Source organism: Osmia lignaria, chromosome 14 (genome assembly GCF_051020975.1).
Source record: "Osmia lignaria lignaria isolate PbOS001 chromosome 14, iyOsmLign1, whole genome shotgun sequence".
Classification (NCBI taxonomy): Eukaryota; Metazoa; Arthropoda; class Insecta; order Hymenoptera; family Megachilidae; genus Osmia; species Osmia lignaria.
In genome coordinates, this window is record NC_135045.1 from 4,249,183 (window position 1) to 4,263,454 (window position 14,272).

General features: G+C 43.1%; 1 protein-coding gene across 10 annotated transcripts in view; it reads right to left on the bottom strand.

Moving 5' to 3' along the window:
* Wdr62 (WD repeat domain 62) overlaps positions 1–14,272 on the bottom strand; it is a 53,243-nt gene that overhangs the window by 22,187 nt on the left and 16,784 nt on the right. For 8 of the 10 annotated variants that reach the window (XM_076692249.1, XM_076692246.1, XM_076692248.1 and 5 more), the window contains exon 3: positions 11,537–11,689. In XM_076692249.1, the coding sequence (XP_076548364.1) occupies positions 11,537–11,620 (84 nt within the window). In that variant the 5' untranslated portion in view covers positions 11,621–11,689. Of the gene's footprint in view, positions 1–2,300; positions 5,163–5,207; positions 6,938–11,536; positions 11,690–14,272 lie in introns of those variants that run through there. The other 2 variants (XM_076692244.1, XM_076692247.1) reach the window with 2 other exon arrangements.

Genomic DNA, 14,272 nt, shown 5'->3' on the forward strand with positions numbered 1-14,272 from the left:
AGAAAGCGAAATGGTACAGATGGTGGATGGTTAAACGTAAACTTGACGGGTTTAATTAATTATCAGAACGTTTCTATGATTTCTTCCGGTAGAAACTTTCGCTGAGAGAAGGTACCATTCGCGATCGAATCATGGTTCCATAGGGTTGTTGGACGATACTTAAGCAATGAGTCCAAGAAAATTAAAATATAATTTGAATAAATAGTCTATTTTATTTAATTTTACGTATTGATATCAATAATATCGACACTTTATTCCCAATACTTTGGTTATCGATACAATTCAAAAATATGCCCATCACTAGTTGGTAGCAAACCAACTGAACACGAACGGATACGCGTTGGGCGGTACGATTCGCGATATCAACAGCTCTATCGAATCGATTAACAATCAAATAACGCGTGTTGCGGCTGGAACCGGTTACAGGACGGTTTTAGCGATGATACGGCTGACGTCCTTGCAACCAAGAGAACCACCGCGTTGATATGCACATTAACCGAGTTTTTGCGCGTTTCCTCCTTCCTCCAGCGATGGGTAGATGGGTAAAGTCATCTTTGATCCGCGTTCCACGTTGTGATCGCGCATCCACCGTTTCTTACCCGTTTTTTTGTTATCGAATACGCGTCAGTTCGAGGTATAATTCCTTTACGATGAAAGGGAAATTCATTCGCGGAGATTCGCCTCGTTAATTTTTCTCTGTTCCTGGTCCGACTCGCGATCCATCCTCTCCAACCACCGAGTTTCCTCTTCGGTTTAGGCGGACGGCTTTGTTCGAATGTAGGTTGCCTGGAGGTCAACAGGTTCTGCAGGTGCGAATGCGTTTCCCGCGTGAATTCAACGAGCAGTTTAGCTGCAACTGTTTCAGAACCTTTCGACACCGACTGTACGTCGATACGTTAATGTCCTTTCACCGTTACGATTCCGTATACCATCGGAAAACATCAAAGCGATATTTCCCCTGGGGAACGCGAAATGGAGCATATAAAAACGTCCAGCCTGGTTTTACAATAAATTCTTTTCGAGATATTCAATTGCCAGGTTACGAGATATAAATGCCAGCTCGGTGATCCGAGAAAACCTTCTCGTTTGGCAGACCTGCTCGAGGAATCGAGAATCGATCGAAGAAAAATTGTAGGAAAATGCGAGGGTGAATTGCAAGATCGCGTGTCGTACGTCGATTCCTGGCAAGAAGTTCTATACTGTATCTCTGTATTACGCGGTGTGCACTGACCGAGATAATGAGAGACTGGAGGAACGTTTTACCGGTCGATACAATGAAAAGAATGCAGAATGGCACGATCCGTTGCAACGAGGCGGCAACTGCAAATACGCGCGGAGCTAAGCGAGCACGCGCCAAATACGGACTTCTGTTAAAGCGGATACCTTCGCCGAAACAACCGGACTTTTGTCTTCTCCTACCAACGGAATACCATTTCTTCAATTATTACACTAAGGTTAAGATAGTGAAATATATTAAGTAATGTCTGGGTTTTGTTACTCGAAGTGAAGAGACTGCATCGCCAGGCAGGGCAGTAAACGATTTTGGAAAGAAAAGCGGATCCCAATTTTATTTTCGGTGCTTTTCCGAGTCGTCAGAATAAAGTTAAAGTTCAGAAATAAACTGCTTTATTATTTCAATCACCCATTTCCAATACCATTTCCAAGGTGCTCTATGAAACAATTGAAAATAGACGGAAAATTCTAAAGGTACCTCTCTAAATGGCCCCCCGGTTTGCCATTCATAAAGGGAACCACTCGTTCTAGAATTTCTGATGCCGTCATTCGTCGCGTTTATGATTGATTTACCAACGACAAGGTACACTAAACAAATTTTCGTTGTTATTACTACTGTTGACAACTCTCTAGTAGTTTCTTTTCATCGTCGACGTTTTTATGGTTGTCGCTGGTATCCTTATCGTCGTCGTTATCGTTTCTGCCACTGCAACGCTTATTGTAATTCGAAGTAGCTAGCACCGGTGATGTAACAACACGAATAGTAAGTTTCACTGTGCACTCGAGTATTTGCAACGATATAGAAGAAACGTGGCTTGCGAGAGATTTTACTATGTATGGAGAGACTCGTTTCTAAATTGAACCTCTTTTTCTCTCGCAGAATGTTCAGAGCCGAATTGCTTTTTCGACAAAACTGTTAAATAGCGTTAGATTTATTTCCAGAGAAATAAAATCTTTGAAAATCGCTACGAATCTGAATTTTATCTTAAACCCATTTCGAATAAATAATTCAAGAATCGATATTTTTCCTCGGAAAATCAACGCGAATATCTTCAACCCTTGCTTACATAATTCAACATGTTGAACGTTCACGCACGGTTAACTCTGTAGATCTATGAAACTTCACTTTTAGCAGACGTGTCATCGTAGAAGATGACTAGGGAATAGGCTCGATAGCGGAGACGTAATTTGCGAGACTAATCTAATGGCACCGTGACGCCGCGACGGAGATAGAGGCAGCAGCATAGCTGGTGCATCGCGATACAACTTGCGATGATGTAATGTACAACCGATGGAAGACAAGGTCTCTTTCGCATAATACGAAGCCTTACGTAACGTTAGCTAGGCTTTTGTCGCGTCTGAATGAAAACAGCCGAGAAACTACGGTGGCGATCTTCCATTTAGCAGCGGGAGTTTAAGATGAGTGCTATCGAGGGAGCAGTCACCGATGCACCGGTGGATCGCTTTAAAACTTTTACTACCAGAAACAGCGGCCCGTGCTGGTGCAAACTTCGAACACGCAGCTACTATCCACGGTATCGCTTAAATAGTTAATTACCATGCAAATTGCACCCTTTAGTCGAGCCAACTTCGTCTCGCTTCTCAACGACTTGCAGAAAGTTAACCACGCTCGATTCCTCGAAACGAAATCCTCGATAAACTTGAATTTATTCAACAGTTGTTGGGAAATATTTTTGCACTAAGGATAACCCTTTTTTTGCATACGCGAAACGTCACTAATGGCAATTTCACGCTCGAAGGTCGTAGCTCATTCGCATCAGCCGATAAATATTTATCGAGGAACGAACGTGACAGATCTACGCGAACATAGAAAACACCTGATCGTAAGTTTCTAAATTTAGGGGATCACCGAAATTTCATTTATTTGCCCTGCTCTTCTCGGTGAATACTAAGTAGTCGTAGAACTAACAAGATGACGAAAAATAAAAATGTTAACAGGATTCAGAATATCAATATTTCCAAGGCTGAAGTAATTTATTTCCTCTTAATTACGGGAATGAACGATGGACTCATGGATAGGAATCGATGTTTTTAAAATAGAAACGTCAAGTCACAATCGTTTCCTTGAATTTCTTTTTAAATTATCTTTACAAAATTTGAATAATTTTTGTTTCCTCTACGGCAGAAGGAAAGGTGGCAATCAGAGCGTTAAAGGTAGTTACCGAAAAAGTAAAAGTAAGCCAAAAATATCCAAGCTCGACTATCGTATCCTTAAAAGGTAATATACGATGAAGGATTATTTCAAGAATGAACAGAGCTATTCGCGATAAATATTTATCTCTAAACTCGTTCCCAACGACCGTGCTGGAAGGCTAATTAACCTGCTAGGCGCGTAGCAAACACGACGAGATTACGTTGGAAATAATTCATTTGTCGTGTCGTTTCGAACGTACAAATCGCTTATGGATTCTTTGTGAAATCATGAAAACATCGTTATTATTCGAAATAATTAGTGGAGTATTTTATCCATCGAAGGCAATATGAATGGAGCTTAAAAGCGACAGTAAAGGTCATGTCTGACCGTAAGGGAGATAATGGTGTTCGGTAGTTGCATGCAGGTACGCGTTACCATAGCAGAGATCGATCTAACGGGCTATTACGAGTTTCGTGCAAGACCGTTTTCCAAGCGTCGCGTCGCGTCGCGTCGTGTAAGCCACACCCTGGTACAGTTACACCGCATCGTCCTAGAATAAGAATAAGAATAAGAATAAAGAATAAACGCGTTACAGAGGTAGAGACACGAGCCGGTCTGCACGAAGGTGTATGCACCAGGGTTGAACGGACATGGCCGCGGGGAAGATTCGTAAATTTACGCACGCCAACCACGATAACCACCGGTTCGTACACTTATCTCACCGAATTCATCAATTTATTCCGCTCTTAATCAGAATCAAAGGAATCGTAACGATCGCGGACGCGTTTCTCCGGCTCCGCAATTACGGTATCAATGTTACCGGTGTGCCTTCCGATACGGTTCAATTAATTGAGCAATTTATGAACAGACCACACATCTTTCTATCTAAAGGAAACGGAATCGGAGCTGCGGATAACCATGGGGTAATGGGTGCTTCAAACACAGAATTGCATATACCGAGCTTACATTGCTCGATACTGTATATCATTTTTAGAATTTACTTATTTCAAATTGGTTAGTAGATAAATAACGGATAGAGAAGGTTGACTAACCTTAGTTAGCCAGCTGCAATTAACTCTGAAAGTCGGAACACTCTTTCCGAACGCTCGTGAGAATCGATCTAGTTTCGATCTACCTTAATTACTAATGTAATTAGTAATATCAGTAATAGCAGTTAAAGAACGGCGTATCGTTTTTGTTCGGACACGAAACTGTCTTTCGAAATAAAACGGAAAAGGAGGATGGTAGAAAAAAGAAAACAGGTTCGCGAAACACACTATACGGGTGATAATAACGACTAGCGCGTTGCGAGATGCTGGTGTAATGCTTTTAATTTATGCTAAACAACCTTATATGGAACGGTAATCTCATTGACCCCGAACCGGGCCTGTAACCTGTATTCTTCGTCTAATGCTTTACAAATTTTTCTGCTGACAAGAGAAATAACGTCGTACCGTTACACCACCTTTAATGCTACTTTTAATTATAATCTATAATTGACTATTGTTTGCAGCGAGGTCAAGTTAACCATTTTAACGAGAACTCGCGTGTCTGTATGTCAGGTTACAAGGCTAGTATGTAACGAGTTAATGGAAGGTTGACGTTTTTAACCGAGATAGGCTTTTGAAATAATTCCGTAACTATTGACACTGATAGTTTGGAGACTTTAAACTTGCCATTAACTCGTCGACCAGCCTATCTTTGCGTAACACATTTCCCTCGTTTTTGGGACAAAATTTACAGAGTGTATTATTTTAATTCAACTGAGGATCTTATATCCTTATATTTGAATCCATTAAATCCGTGTACGTATACGTACATCGTAAGCCGGGATGCTCTCCTTGTCCCGAACGATGGGCGAGCTGTTCCTCGGGGCCATCAGTGCCATTTTTCCTGAAAAATATCAACAAAGCACCGTTCTCCGCTGATTTTCCACCTGCTACTGTTCGAAGCGTTTCGCGTCGCCTTTCTCGGTCACCAGCTGAATATCCCTAATTTCCCGCATCTCTCGTTTTCCTTCGGTGAACCTTGCTTTCCCTCTCGAATAATAGTCGAAAGATCACGAACGGACCTCTATCCACCGTCACGAAATCACACTTGCAGTAGTTTTTCTCCTTTCGAAAGGAACACCAACCGTGTCACAAGTGAACTTTGATTTTTCTTTCATTGAAGAATCGGAGCGACGAGCACATGGTACAAAGAAAACATCGTCTCCATGCGGTAGGTATTTACACCACACTTTTCAAGCGAATCATCTTTAAATCAATTCTGAGCACCCATAAACGATCCAAGATTTCAGTTAGAACCTCGTCAATCACCGCTTTATAGAGATTTCATTTATCGTTCGAATCGCTTCTAAATCAGCCCGAAGTGTATTCACCCTACGTTTAACACCTCCTAGAAGTCCATGTATCATCGTACGTATCAGTGATCCGAGTTCAGTTCAGAAGAACATGATCCATAATGTCGATAGATCGAATGGATCGTGTTTCCAATATATGCACAGCGAATTGACGATATTATTCCAAGACATCTGAACACTTTTTTTCTTCTCACCTGGGATGGATAAGAGCACGCGTCGCGATGCCGAGTCGAACGGTGCGGCTGCTCGAGGGGAAGCCCGGCCTGATTGCGCAACCACTCGCTTCGAATCGCGGTAATTGCTCGCACGAGTTCTCTCGCGACCGCTAACGAGCTTTGCAACAGAGATAAAAAAGAGGGGGGACAGGTGAGAAAAGAGAGAACCGAAGGAAGAGCAACGCGGAGTACGTCCGACTCTGAACTGAACTGTTCTCCAGTTTGACTCGTCTGTTCGACTATCACACATCCCCACTCTTGGTGGCTGCTAACCTACCTGCCACTTGCCAGGCCTCTTCTACCGATCGCCATTCGATTCTCCTTCTCCCTTCTTTTCATCCCTCTCCCTATTTTTCATTCGCTACCTTTTGTCAGAAATTTCAATGTAAGTGGGTCGCTAACACCCTGCTGACAGGAAAAATATCAGTAATTTCTGGGTTACCGGTGATCAATCAGAAGGGGTTGCTCTGAAAGTTTTGAGAATTCAAGTGTGGGGTGGGAGGATTTTTTTTTTCATGTTTTGCAGACGGTGTTTGCAAAATGCAACAGCTGTTGAACGCAGCGTTTGATGATTCTATCAGCGAACTCTCGAAGCTTTCAGCGTTATTCGCGCGAAGCTTTTAGTATTGGAATCCCGACGCGAGGAGGAATTTTTTCCTTCTTTCTCTCATTGTCTCTGCTAAGTATTCAGCTGGGATCCATCGACATTCCATCTCGAAGCGGCGGCCAGCCGCGAGCTGGCACCCACGTGCGCATTTTTATCCACGGACGCTGTTTCGTGCTCCACCGTGTCTTTCAAAAACGATCGCCAGTACAATTTTCCATCCAACATGGAACATTCTCGGCCGCGTTTCTTTATACCGGAGTGTTACGTGGGCACCTCGCACTCGTCCTCGATCGCTAAGGTCGGCGAATACGAAATTTCCACCCACGTTTGTGAAACGATTTTCATTTCTCACGGTCGGCGGGCCTTTCGTAATCGTTTTTTAACAAACGACTCGGTTCATTCTTGAATTTCACGATGGATCACGAAGACTAAGGATTGTTTACTCGCATCGGAACGTGACGGAATTTCGTGCTGTCGATCACTCCGGGCAACGCGTTATTTATTAATCAGCGCGGCTGAAAAGTTGCTCGCGAGTCCGGTGAAATTCGCGAATAGCAGAACGACTATCGAATCAAAGGAAGAAAGTAAAACTCCGAAAGTGAGATCGCGATGGCAGATTGAAACGGTCTACGCAACTTGAATATACAGGCTGTTCTAAAAATGTAATCAATAGTGAACCTCTTTTGTGACACCCTGTAGGTGCTCGAAAATCTTTCGGGCGAAAGTGAATCCACGATTTCGTGGATTTCTTCTTGGAACGTGGGTGGCGAGCATACTTAAGTATAGTCTGGAGTCGGCTTTAACGAGATAACCAAATTACCTTTTCGTCGCCTCGTCACAATTGACGTAATTCATTCGAACAACTACCACCGTCATCCGATGCTTTCTTTATCTGCTATGGGATGTATAATTTACAACTGAAAGATAGTAGAAGCTAGAGGAGTATTCGAATAAACGCGATGAACTTTAAAGGACATACGCCGACGGACTTTCCTTTCGACGAAACGAAAAAATATAGCCGATCGAGTGACGCGCGAAAACGAATGACGCGCCTCTGGCTAACGATTAACGATTAACGATTAAACATTGTACGTCAATTGTCTGCGCGAAGCGATATGCAATCACCGGCCACGTATCGGTATGCAAATTTTGATGATGTTACTTTAGCGGTTCACCGAAAACGTCGAGCGATTCGATTGCATCACCGAGCTGAATAACAGCGATGTGTTTTTTACGGACACGCCTTTATGGAAAACATTGTTAAACATACGTGCAATGGTAATTACGAAAGCAGGTTAAATAAAAAAAAATTTGATACATCGTTGCCTTTGGGCTCGAATATCGTTCAAGTTGTATAAATGCAGAAACATGCGAGTGGAGTGATTTTCGTAATCACTGATAAATAATATACAGAAACGTATCTGCCTTGAGTCACCGGCTTAGAGTAACAAAATTTATCTATCACGCCCGCAACTCCCACATTTTACAGCCGGGTATTATGAGTTTGAACAGTCAGGTGCCGAGGGATTACGGTAACTAAATCCTGTGTGAACGATAAAAGCCGTACGCTTTTATTTTTTTATTTAGGAACAGAAAAAAGCGTTTTGTCTCGGGATCGTCTGCCAGTGGGGCTGACGACAGGTTGATGTGTATATGTGGGTTGATAACCCGCTCTGCCGTACCCATGCTATTGCTTATGCGGTGTTAAAGGGCGCAAATTGCGCTAAAAATAAATCCACTCCCCAGCAGCCACCACCCTCCAAGTGGCGCCGGGTATGGATAAACTGGCCAATTATCGTATCCGGGTACGGAAGACCCAATACTTGACTCGTCGGCGTAAGGAATCTTGATCCCTGCCCCAGACGCCTATAATCCCCCACTTTTTGGAACTCACGCCGGGGGACCACTAGCGAGAACGGAGACCAATTCCGCCGCCACCTGGCGGTCGTCGACCCGAACTAAGGGCGCCCGGAGAGACTCGCCGCCTTCCCTTTCCACTAAACGCCTACGTTTAAGTTCGCTTAAGTTTCTTTTTCAATCCAAACGCCCTTTGTAATTATTAATGAACGCGTGATATTTATTAATGGTCGCAGCGACCGAGTATCCGAGAGTGTTAGGGGGAAAAATAAAAAGGCGTAAGTTGCATCGGATCGCTATTTTGGTACTGGCGAGTATGCGACACGCTGGCAGTATCCGTAATCGATCGGACAACGAACTTGTGCACGGTGGTGTGTAAGAGAGAAGGAACTCGAGCAAATTGACGGTGGAACGTCGCGCGACCAGAATGGAGCGAACGGATAATTAATTCAAGCACTGATCTTCGCATCCGTCCCGTGGAGGCAACGTCTCTTCCGCTTCCGCGCTCGGAAATCGCTTCGATGGCTCGTTATCGGCCGGGACTCGAGCTCCTTTAATTATGTATTCCCTCGGTGTCGCGAAATTTGGACGAAACCGACGGTTTTATAGCCTGATAACGTTCCTATAATTGACTTTACACGTTTTGCACTCTGATTTTCGAATCAGAGATAAGAGATAAAGTTACGAGTACAACTAATATTGTTAACCATTTTTTAAATTTTCTTTTGATAAAATGATTATCTAATTTTAAACAAGGTATTCTGTTTTAACCGGTGTGCGAATACTTTTGCGATCCACTGTATATTGTAATAACCCGTTCGAATTTAATTCTGGCAAGTTTCCAGTCATCGATATTGTTCAAGCTCGCGTCTCGGCAGACAAGTCGAGAATAAAGAGCAGACAGGTCGCGTGATAAGAAGCAATTTCGTTAAAACCATCCTATGACGAGTAAAAGCCCGTGGTAGATAGGAAGGGCCGTGAAAGGGCTGATAGCAAGCAGAGGTGTGTCTCTTATTAGCCATTAACCTGGGATGTAATAAACTCTAAAAGGTTTACCAAGCCATCCGGCGGGGATTAGAAAACGCCTCGCCTCCTGTATAAATTATTTCTATTCGCCCGAGATTTCGTATCAAAGCGGTAAAACGAGTTTATTAGAAAAATTTTATACAGATAATATCGTTAAATTAAATGGCAAATAAGGCGAATCGCAGAGATCAAAAGATCGGATGTTAGAGCGTCGCGGAAGAATAACCGGTGTGCCGTACCGTTAGACAAAGCCGGAAGTTGTACCTGGCGATGGCCATCCGATTCTGTCTGTTGCCAGCTTTTCAACAGCCATGTTCGATCAAACGAAGCATGTACGAAAGAAAAATCATGGGAAATTGAATTGCAGAGTTCGCGAGTCTCGAAAGAGCCTAACCCACTCGCTATTCCCAGCTGCCTTGAACTTATTTCTCGACCCAGTACACAATTGCATAACTTCCAATGCACTCTCCTCCATTTATTCGCCACTTTCGAGGATGTCTAATTAATTGCAATCATTATACACATTTTCCTTCTCGTCGACACCGATTAGAAGACGGTGGAGTATCTCGTCAGACGGTGAATGGCATTGGCCCTTAGAAGAAAAAGTAAAAGCAGAGGGTTCACGGGCTCAAGTGTGTCGAACTCGGTCAACGACCTGCACCAGCTGCGAGCAGTACACCTGTTTCACCGCTGCATCGTTAATGAATTTCTCCAACTTCTGATCGAACGTAAAACCAGTTCCAAATTCGAGACCAACTTCCCGTAATTGTAACCGATTCCGAAAGTAGGAAATACGTAATTTTGAACGAAACAATAGACACCTTTTAAACTGACTGCTGAATGTCAAGAGGCTCTTCAATTTAACCGGAGTTTTAATTACGAATTTTACGGAAGCTCTTTTTCGAAGGTAACGAAATGCAACGGGTTTCAAAGCGGATTGTTAGGAGGAATAATAGAAAGCGACAGAGTCGAGTTGCTCCGAAAAGATTAGCGAGGACAAACCGGTGAACAGCGCGCAGCTGATAATTCTCGCCTTTCCACCCACGCGTTCATTTACACACAATCGTGATTTCGGAGCACGCGTGGGTGCGCTGGGACATGTTTCGGTCTACCGTCGAAATTTACCTTCAAAACTAACAGTCTAAATTATTTTTTTTTTTTTAATTTTTAGTTAACTAAAGTGTGGGGTCAGAGAAATTAAAAATTATTTAAATTTTAGGCATCATTTTCAACAGCTTCCCTCAATTTCCAAAAATTCAGTAGCTCGAAAGGTATTAATTTTTAATAAAATAAAATAAAATAATTAAAATAAGACATCAAATTAATTATCAACCTAGAGTGTAATAGTTTCTAATGTAACCGAAAGGAGGCGCCTGCCGTCATAATCTCTGATGCACAGTGTGCACTTGGTAAGGAAGATTGTCTGCTTATCGGCGACCACTTGTTTCAAACGATTCTAACGATGCAGCACAATTTCTATAAATTGCAAATGCACTTTTCTATTATAATATCCTTGCGCAATTAGTTGCATCGAGGATCAATATTTTATATTCATTAATTTGTTTCTAAAAACATATTTATCTCATTAAAATTATTAGAATTCTTATACTGTGTTCAAAATTTAAAAAAAATTAATATATTCCAGTAAATCAGGTAGAGGTGAAGGAAGATGACAAAAGGTGTTACGCGAGAGACGATGCAACAAAGGTAAAGCGAACGCAACTCGATCCGCGAGAAGGAACTCCGTCGAGAGGGAAAGCGACGAGCGAATTTTCTACAAACTCACCTCTCGAGATGCACTTGGAGGTGCAAGTGCAACGCGAATGCATACCTGGCTGCTTTGCCAAGGCGATCGAAACATATCAGAAAGCGAAGCAACTATGATCGAGTGCTGGAAAAAAAGAGACTCTGGTGACGTCAATCCGGTGCAGCTGCATCGTCGAGGATGCATAATGCGCATCCGGCGTGCATCGAGAAATCGACACGCTCGAGCTACGACTATTGTCTCCGATTAATCTTGCATACAGGGTGTCTCAAAACCGATGTACCGAGTCAAGAAAATATTTCCGACGTTCGCTTACCCTGTCCTGAATCCTGACGTTCTCCTGACCCCTTTTCAGGCTAGGAGCCCGCAGTACCTTGCTCGTAACTGGTGGTTCCATCATGATGGTATCGCTTCTATCTCTCGTCAGGATTTCATTCCTGAAGGAGACACGATTCTCTCACTCCATATTCTGAAAAAAGAGAAAGAAACACGGGTTTCAGAGAAATCGTTCCAGCACAAAGAGCCTAAATGCGTCTAACTGTGCAAAAGTACCGTATTTCCAGCGACGGGTTAATTTTCAGAATAGAATCTAATTACAAGATAATGAACGACCATTACGGAAAGTTCGTAGAGGAGGAGGAGATGGGGAATCATCCTCGTGAATCGGGGATCCGCGTTCCCAGAGTCGTTCGCGAGGGACAATCAAGGGGCGAGGTCGACATTCGAGGAATCCCTTGGCGAAGCTCCGACTCCTTCTACCTGTTCTCCTGCATTATCTTCCGTTAACTCGCCTGCATACCGTTATCCATTCCACCAGCTGTACCGGTCGAGCTGGAATTCGCGCGTAGGTCTGCATCTCCCACGATCCAGAGACACCAACTCTCCCAACACCTTTACTTATACTCTTACTTTCGCCCTGCTGTGTTTACCGCTGATCCGTTTAACCACCCTACACCGCGTCACGCGATATCGCGTGGCGAACGCAGGCCGCGATAACGTCGACCGTGAATTATAAGAAACTTTTCCTACTATAGTAACCGAGAGAAGGGACACGGATACGGCTTCCATCGTCGCCAGAGAGCAGTCTAACGCGACACGAAATCAATAAAGCGCGATATTAACCCCTCGTTTCTTATAGCAACGTCAGCAAATGGTAAAGTCGACTACTATCCCGGAATTTTCGGGGCTGGATCCAAGAGGAGGAGACGAATCAAATTTCTATTATTCGCTCCATCGCCAACTTTTCAAGAAATATTAATTTCCTAGCATTGGGAAGCTTTGAATCTATCCTAGGTTGAAAGGAAACTTGCAAATCGCAAACTGGTCAACTGGGTTATCTTAAGACTGTCATACCGCAATTTGGAACTTCTATATAGTCAACCGCCAGCGAGAACACTGATCCACAGATCATCTCGTCGCCACCTAGCGGTCCCCAGTACGGACCAAAGGTGTCCGGGGTGACAAAACCCTCTTCCCCTTTCACCAAATGCCTACAGTAGTATCGTAGTTTAGGTAATTTATATTTCTAAAGGCAAGAAGAGGGACATACAAAAGAGAAAGTGACGAAAACCAGACCCAAAGGGTTTTATTATACATTCTAATAAACTATATTCATTTACGTTACCATAGGATTAATGGTAAAAAAATGGCTAATTACTAGGAACGTCCTAGTACCTTGTCCGATAGGATTTACGAGCTGCAGAGGCGGACTGAAAGGTGCGAGCTGCGTGGTTAAACGCGTCTTTAACAGACCGTTGATGAGCTTTGTCCATTAATACGTATCCGATGTGCCGCGTTGCTACGATGTGAAGGAGCTGGCCGGTGGCCAAATATTCGAAAAATCGACGAGGACAAGGGAGCTCGCGGTATTTCGACGGGATCGGGTATCGTCGATTCGATGAAAGTTAACGCTCTGTTCCTATGTTTCTACAGGCGGTACAAAATTTTCCGAGGTTAACGAGAGAAAAGGTGTCTCGAACGATACTAAAATTGTCAAGAAAATGTTGGGAAAAGGGATCGAGAAGGTTTCAACTTTGTGACTGTTCCCCTTTAATGCTCAGCTTCCCGTTTCTCGCTATCTCTTTCTAATGAAAGGGTGAAACTTGGCGAGCTTGTATATCGGCGATACAACGAGTACGGGCTCGGTATTTTATTTCCACGTTTGGCACAAGCTCAACAAATCCTCGCCCCTACACGAAAAACTACTAGTTAGGCTTCTGTTACCGATTCAGGGGCGACTTTCTTTTCAATCTGCATGCAATCGTTACCGCTTTAATAATACAGGAAAAAGAAAGAAAAAAAAAAAGAAGAAAAAGAATTTTTATACAAGGTTACAGTATTCGCGAGGAAACTTAATCAAACGCGTTACGCTTCTTTTCACGAATCATTGCCTTGGATAAATTCAAGGTGGAACTAATTACGAGGCATCGATCAAACGGTACGCCGTTCGAATGTCATCGATTGCCTATTCGTCATTGAACCCGTCCCTCATGGTAAATGGTGCATCACCAAACTGTCCATTCTGTTCGTTCGGCAGACAGGTCGTTGCTCTAGATACGAAGCAAACCGAATACTTAATCGATTCGTTAGGCCAAATAATAGTAGCTTGTTAATTTCAATAGAAACACGCGTATGCTCTTTAATGCGCGAGAAGGTCGAATTAGATCGATTTCCGTTGCGATTATAAATTGATCCATTGTTTTTCATCCGATCACTCGATACCTCGGCAGGAAATCGATTTTCAATAGCGTATCAATTATCAAATGTATCGATTTGATAGTTAGATTTACGAATTAGATATTCGCTCTGATTTCTAATGCGAAATCAAAAAATCTCTTCAAGATTTTAGGCTAGCTGTGAAACAAGTGTTAAAAAATCTCTTAATTAATCCCTTGTTCAAACCCACTTCGATCCGCTGGAAAGGAACATTCCGGAAGTAAGTTTCGCGTTGTTACGTAAAACAAGTACTGAGTGTCCGCGAACAGACGCGTCGCAACAGCTGCAAGGGAAGACGAACGCATCTTTCGTCTGGCCTGAATCAGTTTCGAACCGC